Here is a 16209-nt window from a genome sequence, read left to right on the forward strand (position 1 = left end):
GAGATAATGTAATCTTTAACTTATATACTTTGATAAATGTTGTTTGGAAATTGTAACTTTGATATACTAACCTCGGGAAACCGAGATGGTAACAGCCTTTCATGCTAGGGTAGTCCTTGGTAAGGTACCTTGGTATGAGGGGGTGTTACATTATCTCTCTTTATTTTCTTATTCTCTCACTTACTCAATAACATATTAACAATTTAACACTCCTTATTCTCCTTCAATCTTCATCTATCAATTTTTTTCATTTTAACGCCTAATCCAATTCAATTGTCGCCATTGTCGCCATTCTTCATTAACACTTGGTGATGCTCTGGGAGGGGTGGTGCACATACGATTGTGGTTTGGAATGCGTCTCGATTGCCTAAGACGAGGGAACTGGTTGTGCTTGTCAAGCGGCTTCTAGTCTTGGTGTTCGGTGGATGAAGGTGAGCGGATCAAGGGTCAAACTCGTGTTCATTGGTGTTGTGATGGTGACGCATGGATTATTGCTATGGGACGATACACGGATTTCGATTAGAGTTTGTGCATGTTGGTTGAACTGCTTGTTGACGACTCGAGGTGGGCAGGAGCAAATCCATGGTTGTCAAAGTGGTAGTCATGGTGGTGAATTTAGTGTGTGGTGTTGATGAAGTTTATGTGGGTAGCCATGGTTTGTGAAGATTATGCGTTGCTTTGTGATGATGGAGGTAGTACTGTGTATTTTTGCTTATTAATTACCCTAAAAACTTTCAAGATTGGGGCATTTCTTGTTAGGTTTTATTGATTTTTTCAAGTTTAATTACTGTAATTTGGAGATGGGTTGGAGGAGCAGTGCGGTGATGGATTGGGGTTTGTGTTTAGAGGCTTTCTGGCTTTGTGATTAGGGGAGAAAGAACCATTAAGAAGAAGCCCAGAAGATAAATAAAAGAAATTCCAGAAACAGAGAGAGAGAGAGAGAGAGAGAGAGAGAGAGAGAGAGAGAGAGAGAAAGGAAAAAGGGGGGGGGGGAATTGAAGATGACCTATGTCAGTAGGTAAACAAAATTATGTAGTGCAATCAGAGAAAGAAGTAGGATAGTTAGGATTATAGTAGGTTAAAGCATAGTTTAGAGTATTATAGGAAGGTCACTTATAGTATGGATTATTCCCATTAATTAATCCTTTTTTTAATAGTTATACTTTATGAGTACCAAATGGTAATTATTGTATAGAATTAGAAAATATGTAAATCTGGTAATTGCATTCTTAAAAAATTATTTAAGATTGATGTAACTACTCCGTAATTTTTTAAAGCTATCAATTTTTAAGCCCTTATTCTATCAATTTAAATTTGTTCAATTTTGGGAATACTGTATTGATATTTTATATTATTTACTTAATATTCTTAAAGTTATAAAATTGTAAAGTTGAAGAAATAGTAATCATTATATAAACATATTAACTTATCATATTATAAACACGATAAGTCTATAATGAAAAAGAAATTAATTCAACTAACTGGCAAAGTGGCGCACGATTTATTTTATGGGAAAAACAAAAAAGAAAAAAAAAACTGCATAAGGTGATGTGGATCAGTGTGGATGCATGAAATATTTTTGTATTTATAAAGATAAGATTTTATTAATGAATTAGTCATTTTTTTTAAAAAATTATTAATATAAAATATGATGTGATCTTAAAAAATTATTTTAATTCAAAATGGTATAAAAAAAAAGACGTTAATAATTGTTTTGCCCCATAACTCATAGAACCTAATCGCAAGCCGACCCCTCGCCACCCACTTGACAGGTCTAATAGTAATTCGTAATACCCGATCCATTTGAGAGGTCTAACCATTGGTTTAGTAGGTACACAAAAGGTTGTAAATTCCGAGATCGTTGGACCGTTTTCCCGCCTTAGACTATTAAATTAGCCAAAGCCGCCGTCCTATAGTTTATTCTCCAAGAAACAAAACCATTTCTTCCCCAATTTCAATTAAATTGAATTCTTAATTGAACGACAAACATGGCGGAATCAAAGACAACCATGGAATCAGCTAGGCATTGGGTCGCCGAACACAAGCTTCGTACCGCGGTAATTCTCCTTTTGTTTTTTTTTTTTACCTTCAATAACCTTACATCTCTTTAATTGAATTAGAATTACGCTTAATTTATGATGAATAATGAAAAAAATGGGGAATTAATTTGACAGGGTGTTTATGGTTGAGCGGAATTACTGGATCAATCGCCTACAATTGGTCTCGTCCCACCATGAAAACTAGCGTCAGACTCAGACTCATTCATGCTAGGTTACGCCTTTCTTTATTATTATTTTGTACTTTTAATTTGTTATTGTATAATGCAATTGGACATATTAGGTGTAACGGTTGAATTCGCTTGCTGAATTCATTTGGTTTGATTAATTGGGATGCCGAATTCATTGTGTTGATGATCGTGCTTAAAAACCGCCTTAACAGAAGAGCTTGTTAAAGTATGTGTTGTAGATTTTTGCAATTTAGATGCGAGGTTTGTGGTGAAACAACGAAATTCATAGTCTAGGGGATAAAATATCTATTTTTTGGGTTTTTTATGGCTCTTGGAGCGCCTGGTCATTCGTTGAATGATAAAACAATTTCGACTTTGTTAAGGATTAGGGCAGAAGATTTCCTGCACTAAAGACTCTGGCCACTCATTGAAAAAAGACTTCACATTATTACAATACTTTCAGCTGCTATATTACTATGAACCCCATCCCTTCCGTTGTGATTTGGGGTAGAATGACGATTGCATTAGTAGAGTTAAGTTTCATCAAATTCTCCACTGACTTGTCTTTAAATTACCCTTCCATCTCAACCATTTGTTTCCTTTTTGATTAAAATATGCCTCACAAAGAATAAAAAAGCTAAACAAATGAATGGGACGGAGAGAATACGAGATTTTAAAGACATTGTTGCAAGACAACAAACTCTCAAATATTTTATTTTATAGTTTGTGTTCTATTCTAATTTCTCAGAACCTACCACGTGTAGTCGCTAATTTGACTGTTGAACGAGCATGTGATACAGTAGAAATGGGATGGTGCAAATGTCTGGTTTATCAGGGTTTAGCTACTGTAATCAGCAGAACACTCTTAAATGTCCTTCTAAGAATTTTGATGCGAGACTCATGCATCAACTCAATCTTTTGAACTTCAACTGACTCATGCATCAACTCAATCTTTTGAACTTCAACTGACTCATGCATCAGTAGAACATGTCTCTATCACACTGATTTTTCGCTTGAAAACAGTACGTGGTTGTTAATTAAGCTCAGCTGACTGTTCAAAGTTTGCTGTTTTCTCCTAGGTTGCATGCTCAAGCCCTTACATTGACTGCCCTTGTTGGTGCTGCAACCGTTGAATACTTTGACCGCAAAAGTGCCCCAGCTAAAGATGACCCACGTGCAAAGTTTTCTCTTCAAAATAGCTCGCACAAACATTAAGTGGAGTTCATAAGCCGTCTCCAAGCATGAAGAATCATTTTAACTAGGGATCTCTTCTCTTTTTGTGTATTGTAGGATATTGATGTTGCTTCTATTATTTTTGTTATCTCAAACTCATATGAAGCAACTAGAATTCTGGATTTGGTGTAACTTGCCAATGAAAATAATACAAACATTTTTTCTATAGGAGCTCAGCGAAATTACATTCAACTGTCTCTTTTGAATACTGAGAATCTTTGTGGTCTGCACCAATCAGTAATGCTGTGTTACTTCGATGTGTTAGGTTGGAAAGACTCTATTCATTACTTGAATTTAACTAGCGCTTTCCTTGTTTACTCTGCCTTACATATGTTTTGTAGGTAAGGGCTAATTATTTTTGGTGTGGAAAAGTGAATGGTGACAGTTATAGAACAGAAACATCAAACCACTGTTGTTATACTATGATTTACGGTTATATTTTCAGATGCATGGGAGATCTGTTCTGCATTTTCTACTCTCTTTCCTGTTAACTAAGGATGTTTAGTAGACAGTTTTGATTTGTGATTGGCCACTGGTGATGATCTTCATAATGTGTCTTGTCTGAAACCGTCTCACATGTGTAATCCTCATAAAATTATGCATGGGTTGGTCTCCATTGTACGGCTATCTCATATACGCTTCTGTGAATTTAATTGATAGAAAGTACCATAAATAATATGAAGTTATTACTTATTCAGCCATTTACTCTTGTCTCTTTAAGGTTTTAAGCTGTTGTCCAGACAGCTGTTACTGTTATCATCAGGGAGTTCGACTACCTCTACTCTTGTTGAGGGTTTTATCTGGTATGTTCTTTTGCTCAATCTTTTCGTTCTTATACAGAGTTATAGCATGGGGGCGTAAAATACCTAAAATGACTGATCTCTTTCCATAGATGATGTTCTGATGGTTTTTTAGATATATCAACTAAGTCTGCAATGAAGCCTCTACACTGTCAAATTATGTAAATAAATTAAAACTGTCTATGGTGTTCGACCCGATTCATATAATTACAGGAATGCACTTATGTAGGGAGGGAGCACCTTATTTATGATGAATGATGCAGTTCCAAATTTCCAATAAGTCTACCCTCAGAAAATGTGTTTATGTTTCACCTCATTACGTACTTCTTTCTGCTAAAACATGTAAGTTGCATGACTCCCTAATTTCTGCTGTTAATATGCCTAATTGATGCTGTACATGCATTTAGTTCCCTTAACCTCCTCCTAGTAGTAATCTTAGTATAAGATCTCTACCAAAACTGAGAAATTATGAGGCAAACCTTTAATGTTCTCCTATTATCTTAAATTATTTAATTAGTTCACTTCCTTGATAAGAATTTAAAATGGAGGGACTCTTACAATTTGATCGAGATGATTGCATCTCTAATTACATAAACAACGTGATCGGATTTTGTGCTAGTCACCTCAACTTAATCCTAGCTCTTCTTTTTGTGACAATCATTCTCTACAGATCTTGGAGAAGAGCTCCTATTTTTCTTGTTGATTTCGAGTGTTTCCGGTCCCCTGACAGTCACCGTGTCCCCATATCCTCTTTCATCGAACACTCCCTGATGCGTGAGAAGGACTTTGGAACATTAGGGGCGGCTGAGTTTGAAAGGAAAGTAATTATAAGATCGGGGATTGGGAATGAGAGTTATGCCACTTTAGGAATGGATTTTATTCCAGTAGATACCTCGTACAAACAATCGATGGAAGAGGTTAAATTAGTGCTCTTTTCGGTCACTGAAACCCTCCTTAACAAACACAACATTAGCCCTAAAAGCATTGATATCATCATAACCAATTGTAGTGTCAACTGTCCAACACCTTCATTAGCTGCTATGATTATAAATAAGTTTGGGTTTCGAAGCAATGTTCGGAGCGTCCATCTATCTGGAATGGGCTGTAGTGCGGGATTACTCTCAATTGGCTTGGCTAAGGACTTGCTCAAAATTCATAAGAACTCACTGGCTTTGGTCCTTAGTACGGAGACCATTTGCTCGAATTTATACAAAGGGAGTGTCAAGTCTATGCTTCTTGCTAATTGCTTGTTCCAGGTAGGTGGGGCCGCAATTTTGCTGTCTAACCGGAGTTGTGATAGAGATGTGGCTAAGTATGAGCTCCAACATCTTGTCCGAACCCATCTTGGTGCCAAGGATGATGCCTACACGTATGCATTTTCACTAACCCTTTTTGTTGTCATTTTATCAACCTTTTGTTTTTTCTGTACAAAAATTAATTCACATGTTAAATCCAGTTTATCAACTAAAAGTTCAATCTAAAATCTGGTAGCTTAACAAGGTAAAATACGCTCACTCAGGTGCAAATTTCGTTCAGGCTAGCGCGACTGCGCGAGTAGCATATAGGTTGTCGTTTGCGGTTTTTCCATTTTAAATTTCTCAATAATCAAATACTCTGTATGGGATAAAAACTCCTACATAGGATGGTTTTGCTGAAGCGTAATTGCTGCTGTTATAGATACTTTTAGAAACTCGACATTACGTAACTTCATTATCAAGTGCTCCTCTGTTACTGGCGATAACTCATATTTAGTTTTTAGGGAATTTTGAAAATTGGGCCTTATCGACTGAAACAGAGGGAGTAGCGAAATACTATTATCACTTGTTGATTTGAAATTTTATGGCTACTATTTGTCCGCTTTAAATAAAAATGTTACTTGACTGGGGATAGTATGAAAAATTTGTCTTTTGTTTTTGCTAGATTTAGATTGTTGTCAATTATTCTCGAATTAACAAAAAAAAAATTGGGCTTTGTTCTTGTCATAGGTGTGTATTCCAGAAGGCTGATGATGTTGGCAATGTAGGAGTGTCATTATCAAGAAGAGTGGTGGAAGTAGCATCGGAAGCCCTGAGGATCAACATGACAACCTTAGGGCCACTTGTATTACCTTACTCGGAGCAAATACACTACGTCTTACATTTCTTGTGGAACTACTTCCATCCCTGGAAGGCAACAACGAAGAAAGCTGTCTACGTTCCGAAATTTAAGAAGGCATTTGATCATTTTTGCATCCATGCTGGGGGTAAGGCGGTGATTGAAGGGATAAAGGGGATGTTGAAGTTAAGCGAGAGCGATGTTGAGGCGTCTAAAATGACATTATATAGGTTTGGTAATACTTCATCGTCTTCGACTTGGTACTCATTGTGTTACCATGAAGCCAAAGGAAGAATTAAGAAGGGTGATAAGGTATTTCAGATTTGTTTTGGGAGTGGATTTAAGTGTAATAGTGCAGTTTGGAAGTGTGTTTCTAAGAGACCAAGTTATAAAAATGTACCAAGTGCATGGTCTGATAAAATTGATAGGTTTCCTGTTAATATACCTGAAGTTATTGATTACTGATCCAAGCAAGATTAAGGGGAATGAATATAAATGTCCTAGTCTTTAGAAATTTAAGTTTAGTCATGTAAAAGAGTTCTTTTGTGAAGCATCAGAATTTCTTGATGATAAAAGGGTTTTTCTCGTGCTTAACTCACTCGTCTTTTATTTTCACTGTTTGGTTTTACAATAATCTTGTTGTAAAATACGTTCATACATATAATAATTGATAGTTGTTGCTATTATTTATGAATTTTTTTTTTGTCAAACACAACCTTTTAAAAAAAAATATTTCTGGACACTACCTTTAAAAAAAAAAGTTTGTGAAACACAACCTTTAATAATTTTTTTTTTGTCAAACACGATATTTTGGCCAGAGTTTGGCTACTTCCAATGGGATGACTTTCAGTCGATATTGGAGATAACAAACGAGGTCGGTTTGAGCCGTTCTTGGACTCGTTGAAAGGTGGGAGTACTGATTTTCCAACGGTTGTCAAGGCGGTGGTCAAATATGGTCATATGTGAGGTAGATTGGTGTGTAAAGTAAGACTGGTCACAAGGGTTGATGTAAGTTAAAATATGATTTTTTCGTGTGTCAATTAACACCCCTCGAGTCACCACTTACAACCAACGACCACCACAAACAACACAACTACGACATACTTTGCACTTCCCTCAACCTACATACCAAATTTCAAACCAAATAAAATATCATAACCCCATTAAAAGACCCACGAAAAACACCCTGACCACCTGCTGTAAACCCAGACTTACTGCCCTTCCTCTTACCGGCCTAACTTTACGCACCAATCGACCCCACATAAGGCCACCTTTGACCACGGTGTTGACAACCCATGAAAAGCTTGTACTCCCACCTTTCCAACGAATTCAAGAACACCTCAAACCGACTTCGTTTACTATCTCAAATATAGACTGAAAGTCACCCCATTGCCAGTGGCCAGGAAGTTGTCAAAAAGCCGTGTTTGACAAAAAAAAAATATTAAAGGTTGTATTTGACAATTTTTTTTTGAAAATGGTGTTTGGAATTTTTTTTTTAACGTTGTGTTTGACAAAAAATCCATTTTTTATTTGTATTCTCTTGCAGATAAGTGAGTAAATTGAAGATGACCTGTGTCAGCAGGTAAACAAAATTATGTAGTGCAATCAGAGAAGGGAGTAGGATAGTTAGGATTATAGTAGGTTAAAGCATAGTTTGGAGTATTATAGGAAGGACACCTATAATATGGATTATTCCCATTAATTAATCCTAATATGTTCATCCAAACTAATAGTGTTATAATTATACATATTTAAGACTAATTTATATGTGTATTTTATGTATGTCCGTGCAATTTTGCACAGGTCTAAACTAGTAAGTAAATAAACAAATATTCCCGTTTCGAACTTTGTATCTATAAATAGAATACTAATGTAAATGGAGATCAAACTTAATTCTTTCGGTACACAGCAAAAATAAACAAGTCCGGGTCCGGCAATGAAAACTACTCCTCCAGTTGTGAGGTCCTCCATTTGCTTTGCCCAACTTGTTTTAAGTCTCAGCGGCACTCGCATCCATTGCTCGGCAACTGCAAACAACAAGACCAACATAGATTAGAGTAGGCAGTCCAACAGCCTGGTAACTAGTACAAGAAGCTTATATTATTTGACTAAGACATCATATATACATACACACACAATGCAGAGCAGAGCTAATACTTGTACTCATACTGGTACTGGAAACCAAACAAAACCAATATCAATTCAGTAAGATTTTTACGGAAAATCAACTCAAATCACATATGAATGATATTTGAATGACATAACTAAATATTAAAGGCAAGGACTGAAGTAGCGACATGACATGCCCAATTACCTCTTCACCAGCATCCATAAAGTTCAGGAACGGCTTAAAAGTAACAGCAGAATAAATAAAGTTTGTATGCTCATCACCCTCATCTTTTACATCACAAATCATGTCAAGGGTGTCCGTATTTAAATTGTATGCAAATACTGAGGATTTGACCATAAGGTATATAATAGCAACATCTGGGTGGCATGCGAGCACCATTACACGAGCCCTTGCATTAAGGACCACTTTGGATAGATGTTCACGGGCTACTGGCTTGCACAATTGTCTCGCAGGGTTGATCTCAAGCATAGGGACCCACACCCACGCATCAATTTGGGTGCAACCCGCTTTCCAGATCCAGAGTCCAGTATCGTTGTAGTAGGAGAGATAAAGGCTGTTTTCACACCCCCAAATTTTCGAGTTATTTATGTAATTCCCAACAATGACTTGAGGCAAAGGAAAACAGTATTGATCCATGACAGACTTCGTGGAGCCCTCGAATTTCACTGTTACACCAACGCCCTTGTCCGTCAACAAATACATACACAAAACTCCACTTTCATCACAAACTACATAATTAAATGCAAGCCAGTAGTTTCCTGACGCCATAACTTCAGCGTCCAACGTCAAATCATATTCTCTCCACATTCGAGTCATCGAATAGTAAACTTCCATGACCCTCAATTTGGTCCAGAATATGACAAAAATAAAGCCACACCTTTGTTCAGTGAGACGGGAAGGGAGTTTGATGACGTGACCAGGCAATTCCCAGCCATTACGGCATTCAAAACCATGTTTTGCCGTCCTTGGAGACGTTGGCACAACATAGATTTGCTTGGTGGTTGGATTATGCACTTCCCAATTGTAATCATCAAGAGCTACCACAATCAAACCACCGGCCGGAATGAATGAAACAAACCGCGAATCACGAGCATGATCTGTGAAATTGTATATTATTGAAAAGTCGAATGATAAGTCAGACAGCAAACCACTTTCAAAGCCACTGGAATAATATAAATTATTTTCGGGAGAGTCGAAGTGTGTGATAGAACACGTCTTGGTCCTCAAACAAATGTAGCTAAAAGAGCGCTTTTTTATTGGTTCAAGGCATGCAAGAAAGAGACCACACACGGGAATATACATAGGGTCGGTGTCGATTATATTTTCCAGGGTGAAGATAATGTTTCTCCACGACTTACACACACATCGACTTATGAAAAGAGACTTGAAAGGCAATCTTGAAAAAATCTCTAGCCATATTTCTTCAGGTACATACTTACGACTTTGTTGCCGGCTTTCTCGTTGGCGACAACAGGTTATTAGGGAGCATTCTTCACCATTAATGGTCACCATTATTGGTCCAAGACCTCCGGCTGCAAAATCATACTTTACAGTCAAATAAAAATGTAAAATTTGAACTAAATAGGCCGACGGGGGTGACAAGTATCTGAATCTGAATTCTAAATTTTAAAAATCCAGTCAAACAGCTAGTTCCCTACTCACATAAGTCGAATGGTTGGCTCGAATCTAAACAATCGCAAATTATTTCTATACAACATGAAATTCCATCCTTTTTTTTTTTTGCTACTCTGCAACTGAAATGCATCAATTATTAGCACTTCTTCTATCATAGTGTACTTCAATAGGAAGAATGCTATTTGAAAGCCAGACTATATTTTCTCACAAATTCTTGTTTAAGACGGGTGTGTAAGGGAATATCTTACAGCGTATATCAATCTTAAATTCTTGTTTAAGACGAGTGTATAAGGGAATATCTTACAGCGTATATCAATCTTAAATTCTTGTTTAAGACGGGTGTGTAAGGGAATATCTTACCGGGTATATCAATCTTAAGCTTAAAACGGGTATTATTTGTCGATTTGTTGCCTCATATTCGTAATTGTATACTAATTGCACAGTTACTGATACATAATTCACAATCAAAAGGAGACATGGGAAATAAAGAAAAGACTGTATATATAATTCACCAAAAGAATTTACCTGCCTATGAGCAAAATCAGCCGGATTAAAACCAAGTTGAATGGTAAATTGCACACCTATAGGAACATACAAATTCTTATTTAATACGGATACGAATAAATGGATGAAAAAAAAGGGGAATGTCAATGAGAAATTATTGTCCCATCCACTTATTTAGGGTTTAAGACGGATATAACCGTCTTAAGAAAGACCAATCGAAAAGCAGCCAGCTTGCACCTATAATAATAATAATCAGAAAGCAAGTCTTCAGACAACAATCAAAGCAAAATTCGAGCAGTAATGCTTCCACACTGGATTTATATTTACTGTTTTAATCCTTAGGGCTTGATTATAACTATCAATTTCACTCAAATTCTTAGGCAAATTGGAATAAATAATTGACGAGTTTTATCTTATTGTGTTACGCAAGAGTTATTAGTTGAAGGAAAGAATTGGGGGTTTATTTGTGAAAGAATTAAGGAACGGCGGGTGTTTGTTTTGTTGTTTTAAGTTTTCCTTTTTTTTTTTTTTTTTTTTTTAAATTACGGGTTCGGGTCCCATAAATTAAACCCTACCGAAATGTTTTATTAACACTCATCCCGACCCATACCCGTTGGTCTCAAAAATTAAGAGACAAACACGACCCATTAGGTCCGACGCAAAGCGGTCCTGTCGGGTCCTTATACACTGCCATCCCTAATCACCACTTTCATTCTGTCGTTCACTACCTCCGATCAGTCAACGACAATCCCCTCTCTGAGTACTTCTTTTGAAGAAACTCAAGGTAAAAACTAATAAAAAACACAAATTGTTTTATGAGACCTATATTTAGGTAAGAGTAACTCAATAGCATAAGCCCAACAAAATTACTTAAAAAAAATATGCCCTCCAAAATAATAAAATATGAGTAAAAGAGTTGAATGAGTTTGGTGATAGGAGAGAGAAATAAATAAAATAAGAAAAAATGTTTCCAAAATGGGAAAGGAAAAGAAAACATGAATAAACCGTTTTAGGAAATAGGAAAGAAAATATATATAGAATAGGAGGGAGTAATATTTTTATTTTAGTAACCTAATATATTAATTTAATAACCCACATAATTAACTATTTTAGTTTTCATTATAAATTTATCAAAATAAAATCGAAAACTTAATATATTAATGTTTTTTTTGGTTTTTCTCCTATTGGGCTAGTCATATACTATAGAACGGTCCTATAAAAGAATTGTTAATAAATATATAGTAATAATATAAACAATACGAATTGATTATTAATAAATATATAGTAATATAATAAATATAATAATAATATAATAGTAATAGTAATAACAATAGTAAATACAATAATATAATACAGTAATAATAATAATAATAATAATAATAATAATAATAATAATAATAATAATAATAATAATAATAATAATAACAACTACAATAACAACAATAATAATAAGAATAAGAATATCAATAAGAATAATAATAATATGAATGTTGAAATAAACTGAACTAAACTGAATGGGGTGAATCGAATCAACTTAATGGAGCTGAATCAATCGAATCGAACTTATTATAACTGAAATTAAGTCCAAAAAAACAGGGCCTTAGAGATCCAAATTTATTGTTTACTGAATTAGAGATCCAAATTTCTAATTAATGGATCGATATTAAGTTCTCATCAACTTCGTGTAGTTCTCATGCCAAATTTTTACACAACAACAACATTACTCTAGTGCATTAATGGCTCTCGCAAATTGTGGGGTAAGTGGGTGGTCAGATGTACACAACCTTACTCTTGTGTTAGTAACACAAAGAGACTGTTTCCAAACGAGCCAAAATGAAAATTGCGTCGAGAACTGCATCGAAAAATTACAAAGTTACTATAAGAAGGTTGTATTTCAATGAATAAAATTACAATGAATTTCATCCTATTTATACTACTAATGACCTAATAGAATAGAGTCATATACAAGAAAGCTATAAACACAAGTTATGGAAAAATATATTACAATTATACACTTGAATTATTTGTTGCAGATTGTGTCTTGCTTGAGGAAGATATGGAAAGTATACAAGATCTTGGTATATCGTTAATACGCCCCCGCAAGATGGACGTAGGGGAGAGGAGTCCAATCTTGTCACGCAGATCATGGAAACGAGGCTTGGGCAGTGGCTTAGTGAGAGCATCGGCCAGTTGATCCTTGCTTGCTACGTGTTGTATGCGAATGTGGCCAAGCTTAAGTTGTTCTCGAACAAAGTGAAATGAGAGAGCCATATGCTTCATACGAGAATGAAAGACGGGATTTTTGGCGTAGAGAGTAGCCGAGATATTATCACAGTAAATTGCAGGCGACTTTGTGACATGAATGTGCAGCTCAGTGAGTAGATTTCGAAGTCATAGAATATCAATTGTAACAGCTGCAATAGCCCGGAATTCAGCCTCAGTTGTGGATAGAGCAAGACCTCGTTGTTTTTTGGAAGAGCACGAAATGGGATTGCGGCCTAGATAAGTAATGTAGCCGGTTGTAGACAGGTATTGATCCTTATCACCCACAAAGTCAGCATCACAGAAAGCATGTAATGTAATACTCCGTATTTATAAGTCTTGGGGTACTCTATCGAGTAGCCCTTACTCTGTCGAGTAAGGGTAAGTTGCGAAATAAAATAGTTTCTGACTGTTGGGTACTCGATCGAGTAGGCGGGGTACTCGATCGAGTAAGGAGGTACTCGATCGAGTACCTTGGGTACTCGATCGAGTGTCCTGGTTTTACGGGGAATTTTCTCGGGTTTTGTTAATTATGCGATTAAGGTATTTAAGTATCGTCGTCATTGTTTTAAATCACTTTTACAAAACCTAAAACCCTGTTTAAGAGAGAAAGCAACAAGTTCATCTTCCTAATCGCATTCTTAGCAATTCCCGGAGTTCAGACGGTCAGTTCTTGTCGTTATTCGTATCGTTGAGTTCCTTGCGTTGAGGGTAAGATCTACGTACCCTTTTTATTGTTTTTCCCTTGATTTGGTTAAACCCTAATTTAGAGATTGGGGTTTTTATGTGTAGTATGTGATGTGTAGCCTCTATGTGTTATATGATAGGAGGAGGGTTCGTAGAAGAGGCTTTTTGATACAAAATTGTTGATACCGTCTGATCACAGCTTTCCGGGTAGGATTTCCTACTCGGTATTAGTCCCATAATGGGATATTGGTGATGTCTTTGTATTTGGTTGTTTGATATAATGATTGTCTTGTGTTTGTGGTTGTGATTGCTGTTGATGGTTCTCGAGATGCGTTCTCGGGTGAGTGGGGTCACTTGCGGGAGTGACTTCACGCCCTAGTTTCGCCCTTCGTGGAACCCGCCACGGAAGGGGATGTGCACATTAATGGACGGGGTTATCGCTCACTATGTGGAGCGGGGATTTGGTGGGTACGGTGCGGTCCCCCACTGGCAGCGGGCTGTCCAAAGTGGACGATCGGGATTGAGATGATGGGAATTGGTGGTGTGTGTGTGTGTGTGTGTGATTCAAATTGTCTGTTTATCTTATTATTGTTATCTATATTGATTGTGTGATTAGTATCGACCGGTGTTGTTTTGTAAACCTGCGGTGATCCATTCGGGGATGGTGAGCGATATTGAGCGGTATTGAGATGAGTCTTGGGATAGTGGGATGCCACGACATGATGATAGGAGTCTTCCGCGTAGCCTTTAGTTTATTTACATTTCAGTTAGACAGTTAGTTTGGAATCATGTATCGTACTTTTGGTTTGGTTTGAGGATTGTATCTATTCACTAAATTATTTATAATAAAAATTGTTTCTTTATTGTTGTTTGATTATCATTGCCTCGGGTAACCGAGATGGTAATGTCTTCATACCTGAGTGGTCCTGGTAAGGCACTTGGAGTATGGGAGTGTTACAAATGGTATCAGAGCGACGATCCTGAAACCTGTAACCAATGAACTTAATGAACATAGGGAGTCAATTAAAATGAACCCGGGTTAAAAGTTGTGGGAGCTAGTGCAAAGGCTTGGGAGACGTCCTAAAGTCGCGGGGGTCGCCCTACAACTTTGAACCGGTAACATGGGGGAAGTGTTTGTCGAGTCGTATGTGTGTTTGGTTAACTTGTTTACGAATGTGATGGAATGTGTTAGTTGTTGGATGTTGAAGAAGAAAGTTGAGCATGTGAAAGAAAATGGTGATATGAGGAAATTTGTTTATGAAATGATAACATGTTGGATGATTTACAATGTGGCATTTAATAATATGATGAAATGGTTTCCTAGATAGTAGAAAAGATGCGTAGTATGCTTATTATGATATAATGTGGTTTATAAACTTTAGCATGTTAGCATATGACGTAACATGCGGGTAGCTCTTACGAATTAGTGTTACTCGATCGAGTGGGACTGACTCGATGGGGTGGGTTTTTGGCGATTTTGAGTCCAGAATCGAGTTTTGGGGCACTCGATCGAGTAACTAGGGGTATTCGATCGAGTAGGGGGTCACTCGATCGAGTAGCCTAGATACTCGATCGAGTAGGTAAGAGATCGAAGGTCCGTTTGGAGTCTGAAGTTTGGGTACTCGATCGAGTACGTGGGGCACTCGATCGAGTAGCCCGTTACTCGATCGAGTGTGTTTGGGAACTCGATCGAGTGGGTTCTGGGCAGCGTGTTTTCGTGTTTTGAGGTTTAGTACGTGTGTTTATGTTTACCCTTTCTTATATAGCTTCAAGATGCCGCCAAGAGAACTCGCTTTGTATGCGAGAGCCGAGCTTATGACCGTGGATGACATCGTTAAGATGTTAGAGCACCAGGATGCTCTTACCGAGACCCTGAAGAGAGTGAATGAGGACAAGGATAAGAATAAGGAGAAGGAGGTTGATCATTCTAAAATCGGCCTCTATATTGCGAGGTTTAACCCGAAAGAGTACAAGGAGTTGGGAGCCCAATCGCTGATAGTTGGGTCGAGAGCGATGGAGAACATCTTAGACTTGGTTCATTGTCCCGATGAGATGAGAGTGGAACAGTGCTGCGTTCTATCCGAGGGAGGCAAAGGCAAGTGGTGGGATTCAAAGGTGAAGGTGAGTGCTAAGGAAATGTATACCAACCAAGGCTTACCCGCTATACCTTGGGAGGAGTTTCGTAGGGGGTGTGAAAGGAGTTTGTCTTAGAACATGTGAGGAGTAAGTTGAGAGAAGAGTTTGATGGTTTTAAGATGACCGCTGAGATGTCTGTGGCTGAGTACTACAGGCTGTTCAATGAGAAGTCTAGGTATGCTGAGGACATGGGTTTGAGTGAGGAGAATTTGGCATTGAGGTTTGAGAGGGGGTTGACCACCAAGATTATGGATAAGTTACCCGTGGGGATCCTTACGATGTTAAGGAAGTTTATGAGAGGGGTCGGGAGAGCGGAGAGGTTGGTGGAGATGGCTCAGGAGAGGTCGGGTGGTGAGAAGAGGAAGTCCGAGAGCGAGGGTGGTGGCCAATCGAATCACAAGAAAGGCAACCACAATCGATCTAAAGGATTTTCTTCCTGGTCCGGTTTAGTCTTTGGGGCTTCCTTTGGGCGTGGCCGTGGAAGTGTGAGTAATAGTTGG

General features: G+C 37.4%; 2 protein-coding genes and 1 long non-coding RNA gene across 4 annotated transcripts; 2 read left to right on the forward strand and 1 right to left on the reverse strand.

Annotated features, from left to right (window-relative positions):
- Window positions 1–1665: 1665 nt before the first annotated feature.
- On the forward strand, window positions 1666–3685 carry LOC141656249 (uncharacterized). The gene is made up of 3 exons (XR_012548448.1): window positions 1666–2057; window positions 2175–2271; window positions 3307–3685. It is a non-coding gene; the product is annotated as an uncharacterized LOC141656249 (long non-coding RNA).
- A 980-nt stretch (window positions 3686–4665) lies between these two features.
- Window positions 4666–6948, forward strand: LOC141657861 (3-ketoacyl-CoA synthase 7-like). Its single transcript, XM_074465242.1, has 2 exons — window positions 4666–5629; window positions 6246–6948. The coding sequence occupies exons 1-2, from the start codon at window positions 4803–4805 to the stop codon at window positions 6817–6819; spliced, it is 1401 nt and encodes a 466-aa protein (XP_074321343.1). The 5' UTR covers window positions 4666–4802; the 3' UTR covers window positions 6820–6948.
- A 1224-nt stretch (window positions 6949–8172) lies between these two features.
- LOC141657862 (uncharacterized) lies at window positions 8173–11098 on the reverse strand. 2 transcript variants are annotated; one of them, XM_074465244.1, is made up of 4 exons: window positions 10862–11098; window positions 10646–10701; window positions 8669–10017; window positions 8173–8381 (listed from the first exon to the last, which is right to left on the reverse strand). In XM_074465244.1, the coding sequence occupies exons 3-4, from the start codon at window positions 9995–9997 to the stop codon at window positions 8352–8354; spliced, it is 1359 nt and encodes a 452-aa protein (XP_074321345.1). In that variant the 5' UTR covers window positions 9998–10017; window positions 10646–10701; window positions 10862–11098; the 3' UTR covers window positions 8173–8351. The 2 variants fall into 2 exon arrangements, with proteins under 2 accessions (XP_074321345.1, XP_074321346.1); XM_074465245.1 differs by having other exon boundaries at window positions 8669–9582; window positions 9925–10017; window positions 10646–11098.
- Window positions 11099–16209: the final 5111 nt, after the last annotated feature.

Source organism: Silene latifolia, chromosome 5 (assembly GCF_048544455.1).
Source record: "Silene latifolia isolate original U9 population chromosome 5, ASM4854445v1, whole genome shotgun sequence".
Taxonomy (NCBI): Eukaryota; Viridiplantae; Streptophyta; class Magnoliopsida; order Caryophyllales; family Caryophyllaceae; genus Silene; species Silene latifolia.